This window comes from Phaethon lepturus, unplaced genomic scaffold, assembly GCF_000687285.1.
Source record: "Phaethon lepturus isolate BGI_N335 unplaced genomic scaffold, ASM68728v1 scaffold15890, whole genome shotgun sequence".
NCBI lineage: Eukaryota > Metazoa > Chordata > Aves > Phaethontiformes > Phaethontidae > Phaethon > Phaethon lepturus.
The window spans coordinates 43,755-69,036 of NW_010509947.1; the positions used below are offsets into that span (position 1 = coordinate 43,755).

Genomic DNA, 25,282 nt, shown 5'->3' on the forward strand with positions numbered 1-25,282 from the left:
GAGTTTAGGCTTGAAGATAAGTGAGTGGGATACATGTTATCTGACTGTAGGAGAACAATCCAGCTGCTTCACCATAGACATATAATATCCTACAGTAATAATAAAATAATAATTTTACATTTCCTACAGTATCCTGCTTGGCTTCCAGCAGCTGCTCAAAAAACTTATGTTAGCCTTGTGTTTTCTTGCCAGTACCATGCAGATGCCTCAGGTATAGATCATCTAAAATAACACAAAGTGCCTACCTCTATTTAAGCACTGGACTTAGCCTTTAGCCGTCCAAAGTATAGTTGTCTACGTTGACGCTGTATTCCCTAGATGGCTTTCAGAATTAATGGAGAGAAATGGACACTTAGCTGACCCCTGGTTTTGGTACCCACTTAAGAATGAGATCTTTGGTGGCCTGGAGGCACTGACTATGTTAGTTAAATCTTTTTTGCTCTCCGGTGACCAGTTGTAGTAGTAGACATCCATAGGTGCCTATTGTAGAACTGACTCATTAAAGATGTAATTAAACTTTCAAGATGCCATTAAAGTCTTCTATGGATGGACAGATAAATGGTAACCCCAGTGGTACTGTGAGGTTTTCTTTGGTCAGGTACCAAGGGGAGGGAGGGTATCCCCTGGGGTTTGCTTCAGCATTGTCACATTCCTAACTGTACTTGACATAGGGGACATCAGTAGAAATTGCACTGAAGATGGCTGGTCTGAACCTTTTCCTCATTATTATGATGCCTGCGGCTTTGATGAAAATGAAACAGAGTCCGATAACCAGGTGGGAATTAATCTTATAATTAAAAAAAATTAAGGTAGGAACAGCAGGCTGCTTTTTGTCCAGCCTCTGGTCATGTTCTGATTTGATGGTGTTTAGGATGAAACAATCAGATATTTATGGGCATAAAAATGTGAGAAGCAAGATTTAAATCCTTTCTAGCCCTGTACTGGGTATTTCCAGAATATGAGTGTTTACTGTCGATACAGCTTGTAACTTGTAGAAGCACAGGTTAACCCCCCAGTTCTTCCCCTGCTGACTAAAGAATCCCTTAGCCAGCTGCTGGTTTTTTCCACAGATACATGCACAATGGTCAAAGAAATCTAGACAGCCTTTGCTAGCCCACTGACAAATAAGATTCGCAGTGTGCAGACCCAAGGGTACACCAGACATAGAGCGATGCTCTAATAGAGAGTGAGATCTCAGGGGAACCAAGAGCAGAAAACAACCAGGCTGTTCAAGAAACAAATCCTGCCTATGGTTGCCCCTGCACGTTTACAGGGTAAGGAAGATGTGACCGTAGATGAACCATTTAACGTGTGTTGTTTGCTTCCCAAGGATTACTACTATCTATCTGTGAAGGCTCTGTACACAGTGGGCTACAGTACTTCTCTTGTTTCCCTCACCACCGCCATGGTTATCCTGTGTCGTTTCAGGTGAGTCAGGACATGAGCAGTGAGCTGCTCAGTCACTGGAGGAAAGAGGCTGGAGCTCATTGGCCCAAAACAATGTTTAAACTTTTATCTCACTAGATGTAGAGTAAGAGGGAGACAACCCTTTAACAGAATTGTTGCCCCAGCTTGGATACACTCCAGTAGTCACATTTCAGTAGACTGTAGACTGCAGACTGCAGTAGCTGCGTTAGGCCATCTCTATTTTATGCTACCCTGCATGCTTTTACAGGAAAATCCCCAAATCCTCCTCTTGGTCAGATTTAGGGTCAGTATTTATCATACTCTTGACTTTCAGATGTTGCTATTCTTATCACCAAGGGGCTAAGAGCTCTTGGCCATGTGTGCTGTTTCCACAAAAGAAAAGTCTTTTTTTTCTTTTTCTTCTTTTCCTCTCCCTTGCTCTTTCCTCTCTAGGAAGCTTCACTGTACTCGAAATTTTATCCACATGAACCTCTTTGTTTCTTTCATCCTACGTGCAATATCTGTATTCATTAAAGATGGAGTTCTTTATGCTGAACAGGATGGCAACCACTGTTTTATCTCAACGGTAAGTAGAATCAAAACCAAAATCTTTTCCTTTATTTTGTTTCAGCATGAGACAACAAAAAACAGTGAGGCAGGCAGCAGTCTGTTGGGTATCATAGGCTGAGAAGCTATTGGGGGAGAGAGTAATTGGTGGTAAACTTCCCTCCAGGTTCACAGCAAAACTGTGGATGGTATGGTCTCAAGATGCCATCAGTGTCCAGCAGTCTGTCCTTTAAGACAAACCTACAAGTTTCAGTTTCTGACCCTACTCAGGTTCTTTCTCCCTTTCACAGATCTGCATAGTGATAGGTGGGATGAGAGCAGACACATCAGCTTCTTTCATCTGAAGGTCTGTGTTTTCTCCAGAGCCTTACCTTTTCTGAAGAGAGTCATGTGTAGAGAGGGTGACCGTTCAGACATAGAAAGTATCTCACAGTCTCAAAAACTCATTAGTATTAGCTACATGTTTGTCTCCGAAGTGTGTGGTTTCATGGAAAGCAGTCCCTTTCACAGATACACTTAGCTATATATTGCATGTAAATCACAATTCCTTTCACATTTAAGGCTAGTATTTGATTTAATAAATCAGCTCACTGAGTGTAATTATGATAGAATACAGTGAGTTCCCAAATTGAGATCTCCTTTATCCATTCAGTTATGAGCTAAATTCGCTATGAAGTGCAGCTGTGTAGTTTCTTAGTCAGCCTTTTCTTTGTCACTGAAAATAGATTTCCTTTTAATTCTTCTCCATGGTAAAGCTGAAGCCATGTTAGAGCAGTAGTTTTTTCACACCACTCTCTTAATAGTGGCATCTGCCTCTTTGTTTTGAAATACTTGAAGTGTAAAACACGTTATAATCAGCCATCTAAAGACCAAATCTTCAGCCCTGGTAGAGCTTCCATGAAGAAACTCAAGATCTGGTGATTTAAACATATTGGTTGTAGACTTGTCCCAGAGAGTGGAGTGCAAGTTGGAACCAGTTAAAATTGTTAGCCTCCAACTGCCCCAGTCAGGATCTTCCAGTTTTTACACTGATTCTGCTCCGATTTGTTGAAAAGTCCTACTTGTGTAGGACTAAGATGTCTCACTGGGATGCAACACTGGAAAGACGAGTGTGTCCTCTCACAGAGTCTGAGTAGAGCTCGGTTTCCACCTAAGGCTTTTATCATAGAAACACAGAACCATAGAATCATGTAGGTTGGAAAAGACTTTTAAGTTCATCGAGTCCAACTGTAAACATAACACTGCCAAGCCCACCACTAAACCATGTCCCTAAGTACCACCTCTACGCGTCTTTTAAATATCCCCAGGGATGGTGACTCAACCACTTCCCTGGGCAGCCTGTTCCACTGCTTGACAACCCTTTCAGTGAAGACATTTTTCTTCATATCCAGCCTAAATCTCCCCTGGGGCAACCTGAGGTCATTTCCCCTGGTCTTATCACTTGTTACTTGGAGAAGAGACCAACACCCACCTCGCTACAACCTCCTTTCAGGCAGTTGTAGAGAGCAATAAAGTCTCCCCTCAGCCTCCTCTTCTCCAGACTGAACACCCCCAGTTCCTTCTTTTTTTCCTTTTTCTTTTGTCCACTGCTTTTCACCCCAGTAAATGAATGAAAGCTTCTACCATTTTTTACAGTAAATCACTCTTCTTTCTTTACACTTACACCTACTTCCATTTTCTGTCCCTGACTGACACCATCTGCAAATGGCAAGGAAGTACAATTCCCAGCTGCACACAGGAGGGTGCATCCTTTCTGATCCCACTCTCAGGGTTTTCCACAATCATCCTGCCATTTTACATCCTTCTTTAGGTTTCTCAATACGCAACTGGATTCTTTTCTTCTCTGCACTTAATTCTTGGAAGGGAGCTTCAATCTAGCAATTAGCATCCATTGATGATGTGAACTCCCACTAACGCAAGACGTTCTTAAGCTGTCCGCAGACACTTGTCGACCACCTCCCACTGGTAAAATTGGTTACCTGTACTTTCAAGCTTCACTCTCTAAGTGGCACCTCACGTTCTTCTCATATTTTTAAAACTTTACTGTTAAAAGTGTCTAATATCAGACCCAGCTGTGTTCCTTTCCACTAAGAGATTTAGAGAGGTTGAAAGAATTTTCGTTATCTCTTAGGCAGAAACAACATGCAAATAACTTTGTTTTTCTTGATTCTCTGCAGGTGGAATGCAAAGCAGTGATGGTGTTTTTTCACTACTGTGTCATGTCCAACTACTTCTGGCTTTTCATTGAGGGACTGTACCTTTTCACTTTATTGGTAGAAACCTTTTTCCCAGAGAGGAGATATTTCTACTGGTACACTATTATTGGCTGGGGTATGTGACATTTCTTGTCTAGATTGTGTCTCAGTGTGCAAGACGACTCCACAAACCATCTAATATTTCCGCAAAGAGTTTCGAAGTATAGTTTTAGTCTTTGTGTAGAAGTACCACTGCAGACCGAACTGTATTGAGATTTTTGCCTGGATAGACTGGAACTGAAATATGGAGGACACCACATCTCTTGCAGAGATGTAGTCCACAACTGAGAATTGAGAATAATATCATACAAGATATGATCTTAATGCCAAGTTCTTCAGCTTAATCAAATCTGCAATGCTAAGTCTAGTCCATTTTCTAAGACTTTATTTATGCCTTTCTTCCAGATAATAGCTAAATTGAAAACATATCTAAAGGGTATCCACATATGCTCATCATACCTGGGTGAAAAATGGAAAGTTGCAATAAGAAGAATCAAGATTTGTTTCAGAAAGACCAGTTGTATGATGATAACCAGTGTAATCATTTTTCATGCTAGCTTTCTGGAGATAAATTGATTCCTGTAACATGTTAATTCAAGAAGTTCTTTGTTGACATTTTTGTGCAGAAGTCAGATGGTGAATGCAGAAGAGTACATTAATATTAAATGTATTCTAAGAAGGTTAAGCTCAATTTTTGTATTTAAACAAACATACATCTGAAATAATCTGGAAATAATCCTGTATATTTATTTGTAAGTCTATATATAAACCATATGGCTTAAACTATTATCCTTTGAAAAAAACATCCTCATGTAACCCAAACCTTCGAGAAATCCACAGCTAGGTTTGTTTTTTCCCTCCTGAGGCAGCTGTGCATACACAAATTCTTATTTTCTGGCAAAGACTCCCCACAGTAGGAGCAAAGGTACAGAGAAGAAGGAACAAGAGATCAGAAATAACCTATGGCATATAAAGACTATTAGAAAAGGCTGGCTGTTGGAAAAGGATGTTCGAAGTTCCCCTTGTACTACCCACATATGTATATAATCACATTATAGCTGAGATATAAGACTGTTTTCGAAGACAACTTGGGGGTTATGTACCTGAAAATGTGTCAATTATAAAAGAAAACAATGTGTAAATCTCCACAATCTGAACATAAATCAGAAGTTGGGTTCCTTTAATTACATTTGCACAAATTTCATATCTGTAGGTTTGTCTGAATGTGAGAAAATTGCAATACAGTGTATTAACTGAATATTTTTTAAAAAAAAGAACCAGTTTCTGTGGTGAAAGAGCTACCCAGATGGATTGATTCTATAATGAAACCTCAGAATATTTGGTCTTGAGTTGAATACCATAAATAAGATCCAGATGTTCAGTATCAATAACATCCATTAACAACACTAGGAAAATCTGCATGGCTTTGGTTTTGTTTTATTTTTTAAAATACAATATTTTCTCAGCTCCTGTGTATTTCAACTTGAATAGCAGTTCCCCTGACCTGGGAGGAGCAATTGGCATTTGCAAGAATAGAAGCACTTCCAGAGTCTGGGTGCAAGTCACCTAGGGCAAAAGCAGCCCCTCAGCTCAGAGCTGATGGGCAGGGAGCTGCATTGAAGCAGCAATAAGCAAGAGCTCAGCATTTTGCAGCATCTGGTTGTTTGTTTCTTAAAATGTGCTGAGCACACCAGCGTCCTCATTTGATTAATGAGAGCTACATATGGCTGTGTCGACCCAGACAATTTTTTCCTCTTAAATATGCAATATGCTGGTAACTCCCCTGGATAGACTGCTGTCTTCCTGAGATCTCTCCTAATGCCTGCTCCTTACTCAGGGCAGAAACACGGTCAGAAGAATAGCTCTCTTCGCAGCCTTTGGGGCTCGTCTGTTTTCTAAGCTGAAAAGAAAGTGATGAAGATATATATAACTTTTGATGCAAAGAAAAATCAGTATATGTATATTCATACAGCAGATGGTTCAAAACTCCAAGATGATCTGAAATGTGTCTTTTGAATGATATTTTTATGGCACATTTAGTCTAATTCTGCCTTCCTGCCCATGTTTCAGACTTGGAACACTACTCATTTCATCAAAACTTATATAGTGCATATCGATGCAAACTAGATAGCACATTAGACCCATATATTCAAAGATTATTTTTATTATTGTGCATCTGTTAAGTGCACAAAGCTCTCAATGTTTTCTAAGTATTCTCAGGTGAGAAAAGCAGACCTCAATTTAAATTAAATACACATGATTTCTTCCCCCCAAAAGCCTGTCACTTTATTTCTTTTTATCATTTACTTTTCAGATATTTCTCTGTGTGTTTTTTTAAAGGAGGAGGGCTTCATCAGTCATCTAGGTCTAACAGGAGTATTTTTATTTCTGATAGCAGGAATATGAGATTTGACAGAGACCCACTTAAGTGGATTCAGTCAAATGACTAATTAATGTGACAGCAACACAGCCTTGCAAAATATATGAAACATAATTGTTCCTGTCAACTTCTGGCAGTCTCGTTCACCACTGCAAGCTGGGGTTATGAAGGTCCTTGTTTTGTTTGTTTTTTAGTACTTTATCTTTCCAGTGGTGTCTGAATAGATGTAGGCTGTTTCCTAGTCAAACATTTTATTTGCCATAAAATGGAGATCCAACTTACCCAGAGCTTTCTTGCAAAACTGTGTCATTTTATAAAAATATTTTCACTGAAAAACCACACTTCAGTGTTTTCAGAAAGGAAAATAAATCCAGTTTTCTCAGTGGATTCTTCCTGTTCTGATTTAATTTGTGTTTTACATGCATTTTATAAAGAGTAAAGAAATGTCTGAAACAGAGATTAAATTCTTGTTCCCAATATTCTCTTTTGGGGGTTGGTTGCTGGGGTTTTTTCATGGAAAAAAATGAAACATTCCTGTGAGGAAAGGAAAACTATCCTCTACCGATTTATTTGGTTGAATAAGTGAAACAAAATCACTTGTTTACAGAATAACAGAGAAAATGTAATACATGCAAATCGTTTACAACAAACCCACATTAGCATACATAGAATACAATAATGCCATTGCAGCTCAACATCTGCCACTCCGCAATTATTGCATAATTACAGTAGCTCTAGACACGGAAGCTGATGTCACCGCTTTTACTTTGTACAGACTATGTTTTACTGTTAATGCAAGAAGATGCAATACAATAACTTTGAGCAATAATGACCTGAAACAGCATCGTTCTTTCCTGTTACCAGCTTTGCTTCTGCAATCCCACCAAGACTAACCCGTCCTCTGACTGAGATAGATAGATGTTTCTAGAGCTCTGAATTAATGTAATGTATTGCATTGTTTCGTGCATGAATGCTATTAGGAAATAAAACCTCAGCGGAGAGGTTGCAGGAAGTACTCGTTGCTGAGTACTGAATGTGTTTAGACTGCTAATGATATCACCATCTTATCTTCTGCAGGTACCCCAACAATTTGTGTCACTGTCTGGGCAGTGCTGAGGCTTCACTTTGATGATACTGGGTAGGTATTGCCGTGTGGGAAATCATTTCAAGTGCATTTAGCACGACTGCAAGGATGAGACAGAAATACAGTGATCAGAGGACGTGACTAATTTCTCCTTCCATTTCTGACATTGATTAGTGTATGCAAGTAGTTTAGTTGACCATCCAGTGGTCAACCTAGAGTGTTTTCCTGTTCAGCTGCGTAAGTAGCCATAGCTCGATGTTTATGTCCCCTGGTAAATTCCTAAAAGAATACAGGCAGGCATCTACCCTGTAAACACACAGCGGGGCCAGTGGCCCTCCCTTCCTGGCTCAGTTTAATGAGTGGAGTCCAGGACACGGTCTATCTCAGCTTAAAAGAGATGTGAGGTGAATCACACCTGTGATTGTCTTCTCTCCAACCGAATATGAAGGAAGACAAAGGTGGTGAGCTCAGCTGTAGAGATTGTTGCAGATACCTCTGATGCGATGAGTGAAATCTGCACAAGGCATTGCTGAGCTTTGATTTACAAAGGCAATTAGGAATTTAGCTTCCCCTTGGAGAGTTTTTTCGACAAATCTAGTCAGAGAGATGAGTACAGGTGAGACAGAAATTTGCATCCTGTCTTCTGTGCGAAAAAAAAGAGGAAACTGAATAATTTCAGTAAAAATTCAAGAGGGTAGATTCCACCCAAACAGTCTCTTTCAGTAAGGAAATATCCTGCAAATATCCTGTATCCTTCTCCAAAGGACCAGAAAGAAAGGCTGCTCCCAGAGATGGTCCTGCACAACTCAGTAGTCAGTAGATTGACTGGTCTGATAGACCAGCACACGTAGCTGGTAGGAACGGAGATGTACGTACACCTTGAAAACACAAACTTAGCAATGTTTTTTCATGACAACTATGTTTGAAATTGGTGGAATGTTAGAAAAATGCTGGGAATGAGGGAGACTGAAAAAAATTTGGAAAATACAGCAGTGGTTCTTTGAAAACCTTGATCTGAGTGAAAGGTATCATTAAGTCCCATTTCCAAGAGATTTAGGCTTATGTTTTAATTTTGCCTTATACTAGAGATACCTGGATCCAAAACCTGCACAAGGCTCACTGCTCTGTCAGGTTCTCTTCGTCCTTTTTCCTTCACGCTCTTTTTGGAAAGTGCATAAAGCCCTTCCTCCAATGGGGATGCCAGTGCTTTGGACCCAATGTTCTATTTTGACATTAAGACAAATGAAATAATTTATTTCCATGCAAAACAAGCCAGAAACCCCTGTTGTGTCATTATTATGGTTACAACACTGGTCCTAAATGCATTAATTTCTCTTAGGAGTCCCAACAGTCCTTGCATTTTGCTGGTAGGGGGAAGGTCTCACAGAAGAAAAAAAACCAAAAAAACCCTTTCCTTTCTTTCAGTTAGAGAAGCTATTTAGCATGCAACATGTTTAGAGAGATTCTAGCTGAGCGTCTCAGTGGTTACTTTTTAAAAATCAGTGAGCATTGTTCTGGGGGTGGGGGAGAAGCCAGCATGAGCCTGAAAACATTGCAGAAATTACTGAACTGGGAAACCACAGTCGCAAAGGCATGGACTAAAATACAGACTGAGTCCGAGTCTCCTCCTGCTTGCTCCTTATAGAGCTGGCAGAGCTCCCTTGACTTCAGCTCCTGATTCATATCACCATAAGTGACCGGTTTGTGGAGATAAATGCAACTGTCTGTTTATCCAGAGCTGTGCTACTGAATTAAATGGAGCTATTCCAGCTGTACACCAGGGATGTAACAGAGATCAGACTCTGGCCTTTTCAAATGGAAATCACATCCCTCTCCCAGCCCACTGGCTCTCTTCCCTTCATCCCTCCTGAAAAAGAGGGCTGTGTGTCTGACCTCCACTGTAGCAACGCATTTGAAAGAAGTTAGGGAGCCTGTGTACGTAGGACAGCTTGTTGGCTGATGCTACAGACTTTTCTGTTGTGCGTTGCTTTTTTTTTCCTTCTGGCCATGTTCATCTAAGGAGAAGATGGTGTTTCTTCCACCACATCCATCCTATAGATGACACGGGGACTGGACCAAAAAAGTCCTTGAAAAAACTTTTGTGTGAGCTTGATGTGATTCATTGTTGACATCTACAAGGTAGACATTGGAAACTCAGCTTGCTGGGGGGACATAAGGAGAGGAATAGGTCTAAAAAGAATAGGCATTTGTAAGACATGACATATTGCCCCGGAGTACACATTTAAAATACATCATTGTGGAGAAAAAAAAAAGAAAACAACCTCCAAGTGTCTCTATGTCCCAACCAGATTCCAGGATTACTAGATGGGCTGTAGATGTCATCAGTATACATGACTGGAACTAGAGCAGGTAGATTCCATCCCCTGTAATTTCTCATGTCTACACAGACAAATTGCCATACATCAATGCCTGTTTGTATAGCTCGCTTAGCGTTAGAATTTGCCCAGATTCTTCTGACATTGGTCAATTCACTAAAGACTTTCAGGGTAGATTTAATGTGCATCTTAACGAGGTTGAGCTCTGCAAATAACGGGTAATTTTCATAAGGCAGCACTCTAATTTACAAATGCATGCAAAGAATTTAAAAGACAATTGGTGATTTTGGGTACCTTTGCGGCATTCAATTGTTGGTAACTGGAAAGAGGCTGGTTTCCAGGCTGTGGGTGAGGTGTTCCCTCTGAACCGTGGTCCCCTTTCAAGTATTTAAAGTTGAGCATCCAAAGTGAGGTAGCTCAGAAATGTTACTTTGCATTTGAAAATCTCAGCCATTTGTCCCATAGTTTGGGGGGGGATTTTAAGTTTCTAGGCCTTGTAGACAGAAGCAAAAATATGTAATTTTGTGCAGATTTGACACCCCAGCTCTAAATTTTCTCTCCAGCTGAGATTTCTAAATCAGACTTCACTCAGCTGCTTGGGATTTCTCTCATGCACTTTGATGATGGAATTTTAGCTCTGACTCCTCACACTTACACAGGTATATAGTTTTGTTTAAAGTAAAGATTTTCACTTTTCCCCCAGATGTTACCAGAATACTATTTAAATGGCACAGAAGCTGCATTAAGCTCTCATAAGATCAGCAGTGGTTTATTCCTGTATGCTCTTTCAAATTGTTTCTTGGCATCTGACAAATGCACCATGACAACCACTGCTGGGACTTTCGTCTGTTGTCCCAGTGGGAGGGAAACCCTCCTTCTCAGAACTGCAGGTACAAAGCAGATATTTTTCTGTGATTTTAAGTTTTCTAGAGGGAATCGTGAGGGGAATAAAGTAGAGACAAATAAAAGACATTTTTTAACTGACAATCAAATTCTTAATAAGTTAAAATAGTGTAGCGGGGGTGGTGTGGCAGGGGAAATAAGGGTTTTTTTCATTGTTATTGTTTTTCTAGCTTTAAAAATATATGTTAAAGTTAAAAAGACATATAGATGGGTCCTGTAATTACCTTTCTCTACAAACGAATGTCCGAATGCATCTAGATGGAATAAACTTCAGCAGAATCCTTTGCTGAATCTGGAGGAAGATTTTAAATGCTGAGGTGGAAATGCCATTTTGTTTATGATCACTTCCAACAGCTTAAAAAAGGAGCTGACCTCAACTGTTGTCCAGTACCTGAACCTTCTTAGACGAATCCTTGCTCCTTGGTAGGACTTGCAACCCAATGACTAGAAAATCATTCCTATATGTGAATATAGCCAGTCTCCAGTACATCTTCACGTACTAGATATGCATGAGAATCCACACGTCAGGGTCAGGAACCAACATCCATATCTGTTTACCCTGGAAAAGTAACTGAGACATCAAACTTTGGAATAACCATCTCTTACCCTTCAAGGTATCCCTGTCTTTTTTTTTTCCTTCTACTGAGGTGTTAGATTAAATGGACAATTTTACAGTTGTACTGTCTGTAGACACAGAAACATACACAGAGGCATTTTCCAAAATGGCTAAACTGTTTAATAAGAAGTACCATCGAAATTGCCACAAAAATACTTATTTTACTTTCAGATAAGTTGGGTAAAGGCTGTAACAGAAAGCTATAACAGGGACAGACTAAAGAACTAGTACCTTTGAACACAAATAATTTAGCTACAAGACCAATCTCCCACTCTCTACCCTCTTAAAAATTGTAAGTTTATTAACTTCCTTGTTATATCTTTCTCTTTCCTTATATTTCCCCACCCCATTCTTTCATTAATGACTGCAGCTGCTGGGATATGAATGACAACACTGCCTTGTGGTGGGTCATCAAGGGTCCTGTGGTTGGATCAATCATGGTAAGCAGCACTTGGAGGAGGCATTTCCTCAACACTTCTGAGGGCAAATAACTGATGCAAATAGCTTCAAATGGCTTTACAAACGATGTTGCAACTACTGCGCTGCTGGACAACTTGTCTGCATGTCTGTCATTTGCCACCCACCACGTTAAGTAATTCCATTGTTATAAAAAAGGTTTAGTACAAGTTAAATGATGGTACACTGCCTGCAACCAAAGACTACGTAGACAAGGAGTTATTCAGTTGCTGAAACAGAGCTACCAAACACCATAAGACCCTAGAGCATATGAAACATTTGCCTGGGGCTGCAAGATAGGACACAGGATGTATGGGAATCCTGTGCTATTTAGGATGGCAGCTGAAGGCCAAGTGGGACAACGCAGGGCATCTAAAACAGTACTAGATGCCAGTGAGTAGGAAACTGGACTGTGTCTGTTGAACAAAATTCATTTCACAGCTACATTTATTTATCTAATATTAGTTTTACAATAGTGGTGTTGACATAGTGCAAGATGTTCAATTGTTGAGAAGGTATCTAAGTTCTCTCTAGTCGATGGAGGTCTTGGATCCGACTCAAATGACACTAGATAGCTGTGTATGGATGACTGAGAGGTTCTAAAGTACCCTGTCTGTGTTCCAGCTGCTGCCCCAAAAGAATATGGGAATTTTAAAATGGTGTTGGGCTCCTCCAGTTAGAAAATGAAATTGACCCCTAGACAATATGGTTAGTGGCACCTGAAAAGCTGTTTGGCTTACCACATGTAGATGCCTAATTCTGGGCATTCTAAGTTGCTTTCCATACTCCAGTGACAGCATTGGCCAGGTCTTCATTGGTTGTGGTGGGCATTTAGATATCCAGCCCACAGGTAGCTATCTACATGTAGGTGTTTTCGTCAGGTTTGGTGCTTCTCCTCTTAAGTATTTGGAGAGCTCTCTAAAGTACAGTAACCTTCAGACCCATTAAAAGTAATTAATCTAATCACACTGAAGGGTATTGAGATGGAGAGGGTCCAATGGTCTGGAGTTTTTGTGGTATTGATGTATGTGAATGTCCATGCTTTACAGATATATTCTGTGAAGACTCACATTCTGGTCTTGGAGAATCAGTTATACCTGACTTCTATTGAAGGCATTAAAGATTCAAGCAACTAGCAAGGAATGGCTGGGCTTCTCCATTCATTTGTAGTCCTCAGATCAGATAGAAAATTCTTCTGAAAGGGATGTTCAGATCTAGTTTAAGTTCTTGGTCTCCTTACAGGAGTAAAATGTTGCAAGAAACTTAAATTTCCCACTGGTTTCTTCCAGCATTGATCTGAAACCAAAGCAGCAAAATAAACTGATTTTATTAATCTACAAATTAAAAAAAAAAAAAATTGTAATGACATGATTCTACAAAAGAGAAGATTCCCAGGATGACATGAAACTAAAAGACATGAAGAAGAACATTAAACATCCCCCACACACACACAAGGACTCCTCCCCTCCCCAAAATCTTAGAGGTCATCTCATCTTGGGACAGATTCAGCCAAGCAGTGGGAAAATGAGACAACTCGGGATTTCCAGGGAAGAGGAGACACTAACTTGTGACTGATGGATGCTGCTAAACTTAGAAAAATGCCTTAGTTCAGAGAAAGGAGAAAAAGATGTTTTTACTGTTGACATCTTTGCCGTATGGTTTTGATGTGCCAGGATCTTTCTTTTTATTCTTTGCACTGCTTGATAATGAAAAATGTTGAAACTTTTTGGCTTATGTTTGTCTTATCCGGTGCTTGAGAATGAAGATATTCTGCCTTACTTTAGCAGCTTCAAGGGGGATAGTTTTGACTGGAAAAGGGGCAATAAGACCCTTGTAAACTTATCCTGTTACTCTTGACCCTGTAAAACAGACTGTAGTTTGGAGAAGAATAAAGCAATGGAGCCAGCAAGTCACTGGGAATGTCTCATTCTCATACTTGAAAAAACATATCATTGTCATAATTTTTTTCCTTTTTTTTTTCCCCTAGATAAACTTCGTGCTTTTTATTGGCATAATTGTGATACTTGTGCAGAAACTCCAGTCACCTGATATCGGGGGCAATGAATCCAGCATTTATTTGTAAGTACAAATAAAGCAGTAATCAATTTAGATTTCTAATATACACATAGGAAAAAAGAAAAAGTCAAAAAGACACCTGAGCTGAAGCGATTTGATTTTCAAAAAGAGTCATAGGATCTATTAAATTTATTTGGTTTATTTTAACTTTTTTTTTCAATCCGAAAGCCACTAAAGTGCATTCTAATGCCAGTTTTCACCCTTCTTTAAAAAAACTAGAAAAAAAAAACCATAGATACAAGATTACAAAAAAAACAAACCCAAACTTATTTACAGGTCAATTATCTGGAAATTAACATACTGACCAGCATAAGTATTATTATACTGGTGGGACAGTCTGCTGTGCTTCATACGTTCCAGGGACATGGTCCAAAGTTCATTGAAATCAATGAGATTCGGCAAAACGATTTCATTAACTTGAGACTGAATTCTAACTTAAGAATTGCTCCTAGAGGTGGTTTTTTTCATGTTTCTGGTAACCTTGAATGCATTCAACTTAAGCCAAACAATTTCCCCATGCAGATACAATTGCTTAAAAATATGCAACAAATTCTAAATTTTTCCATTAGAAGTTTTAAAACTTTTTTTTCAGTTTACATTCTTTCAAAACTGACATCCTTTTTGTTAGTTTCCACTCGCTGGAGAACAGAGGTTGGCCATTTGAGATGGTCATCATTCCCATTTTGAGTGCATTCAGTCATTCTCCATATAAAAATTATGTAATAATTTTGAATAGCTAGGATGTGTGGCAACACATTTGGTACTTTTTTGGCTTTTCAGCCTAAAAACATGCACCGTTTGCTTTGCAATTTTTTGTGGGCTCTAGTGATTTCTAGCACTCATAAACATAAGTAAGACTATTTGATTTAACACTGGATTCCTGGTGAAAAAAGGCAAGTCATGCAAACAAATAAAAATAAAAGGTGTCAGGGTGAAGTAGGAGATCCTTACTATGTAGTACTTTTTTTTTTAAATGATCCAGTGATCAGTTTCATCCTAAATAGCCACACTCATAGCATAACGATGTCACACCTAAATGACAATTTTCAGGGAAAAATATGTCCTCCCGCTGCTTATTTTTCTTCCCTTTCCTACTGTCTTGTTTACATTTACAAGAAGTAGTAATATTTTATGCCTCATTTTTTCATCTCTGTAGACAAACATCCACTTACTGAAAGTGCTGCCCTTGAAGTTTGCTCTAAACTGTTTCCACAGAAAAAAATAATGCTTTAAATTCATTCTGCAGATGGATATTTCTCAGAATTAAAACTCAAGAGCAAGTGTAGTGGAGAGGTTAACTGTATGCATGGTTTGCCTAGGGCTTGCATGAAGACTTCCCATGTATGTGCTTCTGGGAAGTCGTCCTCTGAATCTTAGATTGTAATTAGCACCCAAGATGTGCAGAGCCAGTTCCGATTACGACCTGCTAAGTGCATGTTTGGTGTCTGCTGCACATCTCTCACATATGAAGCAAAGCATGCCATAGACTCCAGTGATTTAACTAGACTGTAAAACATTGTTGTCATTTTTGATCAATATGGTGACTGCGTTTTATTGATATTTTTCCTATGTGTATAGTTAGCCACCAAAACCAAGAGAAAACATCATATTTTCTGTTTCATTCGCTGCCATTATTTTTCATATTTTTTTGCGACTTTATAAATGGGTGTGTATAAACTGATCTTGCATTTATGTATATGTTATGAAGTGGAGTGTTGTTTATCCAAACAGATTCAACAACAGAAAAGTCACCAGAAATGATTAAAAAAAAGAAATTAATAAGTCTATGCAGATATACACCAGACATACTCAATATTTTTGCACACATCCTGTAAAAAGAGAGCTGTTATAATGAAGGAAAAAGATAGATCATAGTGTGGTTATGTCACCATATTGAAATCACTGTGACATTTAGACTGTGGTCCATATTAAGCATTTTCCATGTCCTGGTTTGCTGTTTCCAACTGTTAAACATCATCCCATTAGGTCAATCGGTCCATCCAGATCTTTAATCCACAACATATTTAAGTATGTTGTCTTTAGTAAGAGTCATCTTTAGTAAGTATGTCGTCTTTAGTAAGAGACGGATCAGTTGCAGTGGAGGAAGGATATTCAGCTTTTTTCTGACGGTCTTATCACATGGTATCTATCTGCAACAGTGACTGAGATTTATTCTGATAAAAGTCTTCCACTCTTTGGAATATTTCTTTAGCTAGGACTTCCATCATCAAAAAGGAAAATAAAAGACCCCACAAAAACTTGGTTATTGATGTTGTGTAGGATTTACTTTCTTCTTATATGTATGGTACATGTTTATGTTCAGGTCCTTTTAATGATTATTTTTGGAAGGAAAATTTACCTCCAGTTCTATTTCATAGACACTACGGTCATGGTTTTGCAAATCACTTAAGCCTGTATGTGACTTCAAAAACCTTAGGGATGTGTTTAAACTCAAAGATTAATTATATATTGTTACCACTGTGCATTAATCATTAAAAATTCCCGCTACTGAAGTTAAATGTGAGCTATGACAGGAACACAACAGAACAGTGGACTACTGGGGAACTAATGCTTAATTAATATAGTGTAGCCACCAGAGAATGTAAGACTTGCTTTAAAAAAAATCAAACAATAATTTGTATAATTTGCAGCACAATAACGAGTGCTTTTCACCCATAAAAAATCAGACTTTGTCTCTAAATAACCTCATGACCATTATACGCAATAGCCTTTGCCTTTAGTCTGACAAAAACTTGGAAACATGTAGCTAATTCATAACAATTTTGTGCAGCAGTCATATGCTTTAGTGATTGTAAACTTCCGTTTTATCAACTTGTATGCTCAGTCATTCATTACCAGCCTCATGCCTAATCAACCTTTCTTCACACATTTGGTTCCCCCTCAAAGCTGCCTGCATGCTGCTGATCCCATTTCAGACTGAACAGCTCAAAACACATCAGATTCTGGGAGAACAATAACTCCGTCCTTCTTTTACTGACGTTTTAGATAGAAACTCCTCCTTATGGCTGAAATAATTGGGGGCTAGATTCACCAAAGATACCTCAGCAGCTGAGGTAGGAATTAAAAAGGAAATAAAAGCCACCTTTTTTAATGTTCATTTTAATTTTATGATTTTTTGGGTGTTTTTTTCTGAGAACCTTGAGCAGCTTTCATACTTCCTCCCAGTAGTCATCGTAATCATTATTTACTATGTAGTGTTAGGAGTGAACTGCCAAAGGCATAAAAAAGACATAACTTTGTTTCTTGAATCATGTTCCGGTTTCAGTTAATCTTGTGTCAGTCCTGAATAATTCCACCAAATTAAGCATCAAACCAAAGGAAGTCCGGTAGTACAAATACAATAAATTTTTATCTGAGTGAGAAGTTCTGAGATCCTCTGGTGCTGGGGGAGCATAAAATGATATCGATTGTATTCCTAGTGTAATTAAGACAACTATCTGTGTAGTTCAGACAGGTTTCTTGCCCCATCTCGTGAAGGAATTGCATAAGCAATTGTAATGCGCCATGGTCATGGACATGACATACTTAATCCTATAGTACAAATGACAATGTCTTGTATTTGTACCTGTATATTCCATCCAGTTAGGTTTTACTTAACGTGCTTCTAAACAAGAAAGCACTGCCTGATTTTTAGCAATCTCCAGTTGCACAGTTTGTAAACATTTTGAAGAAGCAGTAGATTATTTAGGGACACTGTTACACCATATGCTGAAAGCCAAGTAGAACCGCATCAGAAGTCCATGAATCCAACGCGCACTCACAGTTCTGCAGACTGGAAACGCATATTCACGGCCCTACTATGGCTGGCTCAGCACACAGTACATCACATCAGGCCCACATTATTTGCATGGATTTTCATACATCAGTCCCTTGTTTGGAATTTTAGGAAATGGATAATAAATCGATATGGCAAGGCTTCATTGTTTTTCCCATGAGAACACCAGACAATAGTGTGTAACATGGTCTGTCAGCATCTGCTTTGAGGCATCCTGGTTTTGGTCAAGTTGTTGTAGACAGAGTACGTTCACAACCCCGCAAAAAACCATATTCCTTTAGAAATGTCTACATGAAGCTTAAATCCATGCTATTATTTTCATGAGCATTATTGCATTGCCGAAAGAGTCATTATAGACAGAAGATCATCTAACAGTGCCACTATCATAAACCACTACAGTAATTAAGTCGGTACGCATGATGTAGATGCATGCTGGAATAACCCATAAGTTTAAAAAGACCCACACATTTCCATCAAGTCTGCTTGTTCATTCATTTTCAAGGATCACACACATTTGACTGAAAAAGTTTCTGGTTTATTTTTTTTTATTTCCAGTTTATCATGAATAGTATAATTTGGGAGGGGGAAGCTTGTTTCTGCTTTTGCTTTAACAGATTCTTCATAAATTTTGTATCACATGTTGAAAACTCAATGAAAAGAAAATAAACCCAACATATATCTAGCTAATTCAGGTCTACGTCATTCCTCCAATCAGCATCTTGCTGGAAAGAAAGGAGAAACATGGCATATATCATAGGTAGGTATGATTTTACATACGGTGCAACCTAGAGGGTTAGGGCAGGAGAAGCAATGTCGTAACACAAATGTTTTGGTAAACAACACTCCTCTACAGTTCACCTACAAAGTCACTGGACACTTACTGATTCATTCTGCTACCGCTTTGTCTTGCTGCAAGTGCTCAGACTGCCAGCATTAATAATAATTGACAGGGTCTTCATGCCAAAAGTCTAATTTTTGACAGGAAAATGGCAGATGTTTTATAACAGTATATTCTTTAGTATGGCACTTTAATTTTTTAACCCCAGGTACTCTCAGTTGGGTGCTGGAATGCCCACTAACCCAGCAATGAAAGGAACTCATGTCCCTGGGCTAATCCTTTTCTACAACAAGAAAATACAACGGAAAACATAGACGATGATCACTTGGTCTCAGTGCGTGATCAGCAAGGACCTAGTTCTCATTTCTAAGAAATGCTAGGAGAGTAGATGTTTGCTACTTTGGCACTAATTCTTGATGGATTTATTTAATGCTCTAGAGAAAATGTTCTCATTCACAACTACTATACTTTTCACTTATATTTCCCAAGACAAATTATTATTTTGGGTGTTGGTTTGAGGGTTTTTTGATTTCTGTTTTCTTTTGGGTTTTGGTTTTTTAGGGGGCTGTGTTAATTTGTGCCAAATATTTTCAGGTAGGGTTTGGAAAAAAATTGAGTGTACTCATTAGGAATGTAAGTTCATGTAGGTTACGTACCATAATTAGCAAGAATATAATTACACAGGAATTTATTTATTTTCAGATAAAGTAATTGAAAAGCTTATTTTGCTTGGATTGTCTATCTATAGATTGGCTGTGGTCTCAACTACTGTAAAAATCAAACAGCACGCAATGTTTAGTGTGTTCATAATGTTCCTGGGAGCTGTTATTCCTGTTGAACAGCTGAGGGTATGATGCACGAAAGGGGCTACTCAAAATTCCCCCCGGTGCCTGTGGCAGGCAAACGAACACGAACATACATCTTTGGTTGTCCAATCTAGCTTCCTAACCTAATCGTGTCCTTTCGTCCAGTATGCATCTTTTACATTCTTACAGTGATGATGGGATCAGACCTAAAACTATGTCCACCTTGAAAGTGGTTTTGTGGTTTCGTGGGCCACTTGCCAGAGGGATATTCCAGAAGAGCAAATCAATATTTTTAAAGGAAATTCCTTCGATTTCCAATGATATCCAAGTGCTTTACTGGAGCTTTGACAGGCTCTGACTGTGAAATCATTGAGCACAAAACTTGTTTCTTGTGGTTACAAGATCATCTGTGATGAATGCAATGTTAAAATGTGCTCTGCTTCTATTATTTTGAAATACTTAGAAGCTGGTTAGAGTGCAAGTCCATTGTGCCTTGGCCTGCACAGGTGATGTCTATATGACAGAGGCTAACTCCTGTTATTTTCTATTTTGAAGTAGTAATGAAAAATAAGATGACTCTGTCTTTAAACCTTATTTGTGCACATTGTTGTAAGGTATTTTTATTGGCAATTTTATGACTTCAATGGATATATGGACAGAGGAAATTATACAACATTGATTTATGTGGTTGATGAACTAGCTGACTTTTTTGAAATCTGCCTAATTTTCATGCTTAACAATTCTCTAATGGTGAATTAAAATTTCCACTGGACCCGATGCTCTGGGGCTGCCTTAGAGAACAAGACTGTGTCCTAAATGAGCAAAGCACAGAATTTTTTACCCATCCGTTACAAGAGCAAGCCACAAACTGGAAGAAAGTGTGTTTGCATTTAAAGAGAAGCTACTAATAAATAGTCCTCCTCTAGAAAGATCAAGGAGATGTGCAGGTTAGTGAGGGAGAGAACAATTCCATGTCATATTCAACAGTGTGGTTCTCTTTATAGAAATGTTTCTTCCATCTTTTTCAGAAGAAACAGTAATGCAAAGCTTGATGCACTCCTAACAGTTTGATCAAGGGTTGGATTAATCCCAACAGCCCTGTTTCAGAGGAGGTTTAGGCACAAGAAAAGGCTAAATAGTGTCTTATGAATTCCTATTGAAATGTTAATAGCATATATTTCAGATATATGTCTGGATATTTCAGACCTAAGTGCCTTTCAAAGCCAGTACCTAAAATACCGTGGCTTGATTGCCATAGCTGGTATGGAACAGCACTCATAAGAGATCAGGGCTCAAGCCAGTGTGATTTATATAAAAATGTTTCTGTCTCTGCTTTTGTACCTGTGTAAATATAGGTCTTTGCCTACACATGTACTATCTGAAATGCTATATATATATATCAAAAATTGTTCCAGCATTGCTTTTTGAAAGACCACAAATACTTTAGCAATGTGCACAATATAAAGCTTCTTACTTTAATGTGGAACTCACTATGCTTAACTAAATCCTCTGTAATATTATAATCTTTGCCACACATTCAAGTTTACTGATGAGCAAAAATGAGGTAGCCTTCCTAAAGAAAATGGGGTACAGACCTCAAGTGTGTTTCTAAAATCACCACACTTCTTCAAAGTGAATAACGTAATTTTGATCTGTATTGATAAACTTCAGTTGTCATGGAGATCAGCAGGATAGAGAGAACGTCCAGTGCCTAAGGCCATGTCTTTACCAATTACCTACGGATTTGGGTGCAGTGTTGTATCCTATATCAGGGTAGCTTACTTACTGGGAAACAATGATTTTGGAGATGCAAATCATTTGTCAGAAACCTCAAACCGAGAGCTAGCTTGGGAGCATTCAAATAGACCATTCTGCCTGTTGTCCCTTTCCCTCCCACACTGCTCATAGCTAAGTTTGTTGTTTTGAACGCATTGTTAGGCTGAAAGAGGTAGATCTGGAATTTTATTTGTTCACAAATCAGTTTGCAGCTTTGTTTATTTGAATCTGTTACTTAGTGTAAAGAGAAACATGGAGGTGAAGCAACTGGTCATGCAGCAGTTGTTGCAAGACTGCAGACAATGGAGAATAATTCTGACATCTCTGATCTTGAACGTGCTTTCAGCTTATGTCAAAGCTTGATGTACACCAGCATCCATGGTCTTCCATTTACTTTTTGCTACCATTCACATTTTGCGTCTACCATATGAGAACAAAAGGAGTTTAATTCCTCCTCAGCGTCTCTGCTTCTCCCTGCCATTGATTTCTTGTGTCTCACTTCAGCAAACAACATGCTTCACATCCAGTGGTTTTAGTTTTCCATCTGAAGAATTATTAGGATGTACTCCAAGCAAGTACAAAGTCCTTAGAGCCTAAGGTATGGAAGGGGCAAGAAAGATAGTGCTGTCACAGCGCGGAAGGTTTTTTTGATCTGGAAGGGTGAAATTCTCATGAGGCTTTTGTAACTAGCGCTGTGCAAGGAACTGTGGTGCAAACTGGGTAATTGGTTAACTGCCCAGGAACAAATTCCTCCTGCCTTGGAGACTGCAAATACACGCTCAAAGGCTACCACTTTACACTGGCTTAATATTGAATTAAGTTTCAATGAAGGTGGTTTAAACAAATGTATACTACCTCAAGACTGGACCAATCCAAAGTTGTGCATACTGTGCATACAGTTCACATCATAGTCTCAGTACCTCATTTGCTGTGCACCTGTATCATTACAAGGAGATTTCCAAACTGTATTTCCTCTTATATATTTCTAATGAAATTGGGTTGTTCAACTGATTAAATGTCTGCGAGCCCAGACCTTTTCAACAAAGGCAGCATTCTCTTTTTCCATTAAGGAGCGTTATAGAGATGGGTTGAAACTTGGATCGTTGCGTGCAGGGATATTGTATAACATGTAAGGCAGGTGAGGCAAAACAATGTAATTCAAACGTCAGAGCTGCAAATGATATAAACCTAGTGTAGCTATACCAACGCTGAGCTCTACCAGCTGACAGGACTAAGACCTGTCTACAATGCTTGAACATCCACTTCTTGTGCCAGGCTGTGACAATAAATACTCTGTGGGCTTTGTTCATTTGTCTGTTTTAAGGACGATATGCTGATTACATTCTTGGATATTTTATGTCTGGATTTGGACATACATATTCTTCATTTCTAAAAGTGAAACTATATGCAAAACCATTTAAGAATCCCATTTGGTGTGGTACATTTTTCTCACTAAACATGCTATTGTCTTGTACACTACAGTTATGTTACTGCACCTCCATCAGAATTATTCCATAATGCATGACATTAGTCTATGTTCTGGAGTCAGCGAGAATAATCTAACATGTTACAATAGAATGTCCAGAGTTAATACAGAGTAAGGATCAGGACATGTAACCTTGAAGCTACAGTTAATTTAAAAAACTGGTTTTGATGCAAGTATTCTGCTTTCTGCTGCCAACTTTCTTCTCTAGGGCAAAACTAAATATTAAGCTTTATCTCGTCATTATATGATCTCTGAGTATAACAACATCTTCCTCCATCCTTGTATGTCCACCCTATAGAAGTTAGCAAAGCCAAGAATGAACAGTGTAGAGATGATTTTCGTCTCTCTTTCACCGTTCTGTTTCATCTTCAAGCCTCAGTTCTGTGCAAAGGTCAGAATTATTGGACAAAAAGCTCAAGTTCAAATTCATATTTGTTAAACATTCATTTTCAGCCACAGCTACAGTCTGCAAGAGGTAATCTGGCTTCAGCCTCTGGAGAGGTGATAGTGGTTTTCTCACAGCCATATTGTTTCTGTGTCAAATTGTTGTTGTGATTACCATGCTAGCTTTCAGTTACAATAGATTAAATCTAACCTTGGTGGAATTAAAAGTACACTCACGTAAAGTGTATAGAGGACATTGAATGCTCTCTATAATGTGGGAGCTCTGAAATCTATAGAAGACCTTCATGAGATTTCCTACATATGTCCTAGTTTTTAACTTGAAGTTCATTGACTTTTCAAGTACATAGACACAAAAATGCAAATCATCTTTATGTTCCTCCAAATCACTGGGAAAAAAAATCAATCTACTGAGCTGTGTAAGACACATCTACTCAAAACAGTGAAGAGAAAGTTGAACTCTCACATGTTAAACCAATGCAAGAGCCCTAAAAGATAGACCAAAAAGTCAGATGAAAGAAAACTACTACCACTACCCATTAGAGTCAAGTGGTTTTAATGTGTTTTGGACAAGGACTGTAAAGGAGACCTCACACTTTCTCTTTTTTTTTTTTTGACTTGTTTTCAGATTATTCCCATGTGTCAGAAGATGATCTTGGAATATCTCAGACCCCTTAGAGAGGTCAGGGGAAAGTTTTTTTCGTTTCGTGGTGTTAGCAGTAAAAAGTGGAGCTATAGGTAACAGGACTAAGACTTTGACAAAAGATGACTAGATTGAAACTTTTGGACTTGATTTCAATTGAAGAGTAGAGAAACAGAGTTAACTGTTTTTGTGAAGAGCACAGCAATGGTTGTACTTTTAGCAAGACAGCATGCGATTTACCTGATTTAATAAGATAATCATGCTGGAATCCTTCCACAGTCAGTAGAAGTCTACCCAATCGAGGGAATAAAATCCTAGGTACAAATTATTTCAGTCTAAACAAGATGTTTAAACTAGGTCAGATAAATCTCACTTTATGGTCTACTTACCACCACTGACATGCAAAACTAGCATGGGGCAACAATGTAAAAGGCATACACCTACACTGTTAATTTGAAAATTAGATGAGATGGAACTGAATAATAACTTTGCTGAGAAGTGCCCATGCTTATTCTGTGTCTGGGTGAGAGGGTGAATGAGACTACTTGCCCACAGTGCATCAGGGCCTGCAGTCGCTGTGGCGGGGTGGAATTTTATATTGTGTTTTCTGCTCACAGATAGAGTTCAGTTTTCCAAATTGTTTACATCTGATCTATAAGTCCAGGGTTTTTGTAAACGTGGTTGGTGTTTTTTCCAGGAAACAAGTCTAGCTTCAGGAAATCCTTAGCTATCGAGTTACCCAACCTATAGCAATATCAGCTGTAGGCAAGTAGGCACATAGCGTAAAGAATAGACAGTAAGGTTCCATTTTGCGATTTTTCTCTCTCTCTCCCATACAATCTTTCTACTTTCACTTTGGTTAACTTTTTACTGTATTTTCGGTACTTGATTTCATTGATTTGTTTCTACATTCCTTCCAGTACTACATGGTTGCCAATCCTATTTGTAGTGAAGTTACATAGAATTACTTGAGCAGGGTGCACAAAGGCTCTTAATGAGGCACAGTTTTAATTTGCATGAATTAAATTCTATCTTTATTGTGTTTCACAAAGGATTCCCCTTCAGCATATTCAAAGACAACCCACAAACTCTGTCATTCCCTGTGTGCTATTAGTGACCTAAACCCAGAACCCTGATCTTTTTCATAATGGATCTACATAACCTTGGTAATAGAGCATAACTTCATTCCACTGAATCAGCATGCTCATTTTACTCCTCTTAAGTACCTCTGAGAAACCTACAAAGTCTTTAGAATTAAATTGCAACTACTTTTGCCTCAAATTTGTGTACTCTCTCATTTGCATTAACTTGCCAAACGTCAAGGTGTTCAGTCTGACAAGATGGTCTTCAGCCACATCATACATCATTCATTTAATGGGTATGTTTAACTTTTTCTTTCCCCTTCCACCCTAGCACCCTCCCTCTTCCTCTCAGATGCAGCTGCAGTCCATGCAC

General features: G+C 38.7%; 1 protein-coding gene across 1 annotated transcript in view; it reads left to right on the forward strand.

Annotated features, from left to right (window-relative positions):
* The window catches only part of LOC104624319 (pituitary adenylate cyclase-activating polypeptide type I receptor-like), a gene marked incomplete at its 3' end in the record, with an annotated part of 48,983 nt that overhangs the window by 15,186 nt on the left and 8,515 nt on the right, over positions 1-25,282 (forward strand). The window contains exons 4-10 of the mRNA XM_010291695.1: positions 672-775; positions 1,331-1,428; positions 1,861-1,993; positions 4,152-4,305; positions 7,687-7,747; positions 11,919-11,988; positions 13,992-14,083. Of these exons, the coding sequence (XP_010289997.1) occupies positions 672-775; positions 1,331-1,428; positions 1,861-1,993; positions 4,152-4,305; positions 7,687-7,747; positions 11,919-11,988; positions 13,992-14,083 (712 nt within the window). The remainder of the gene's footprint in view (positions 1-671; positions 776-1,330; positions 1,429-1,860; positions 1,994-4,151; positions 4,306-7,686; positions 7,748-11,918; positions 11,989-13,991; positions 14,084-25,282) is intronic.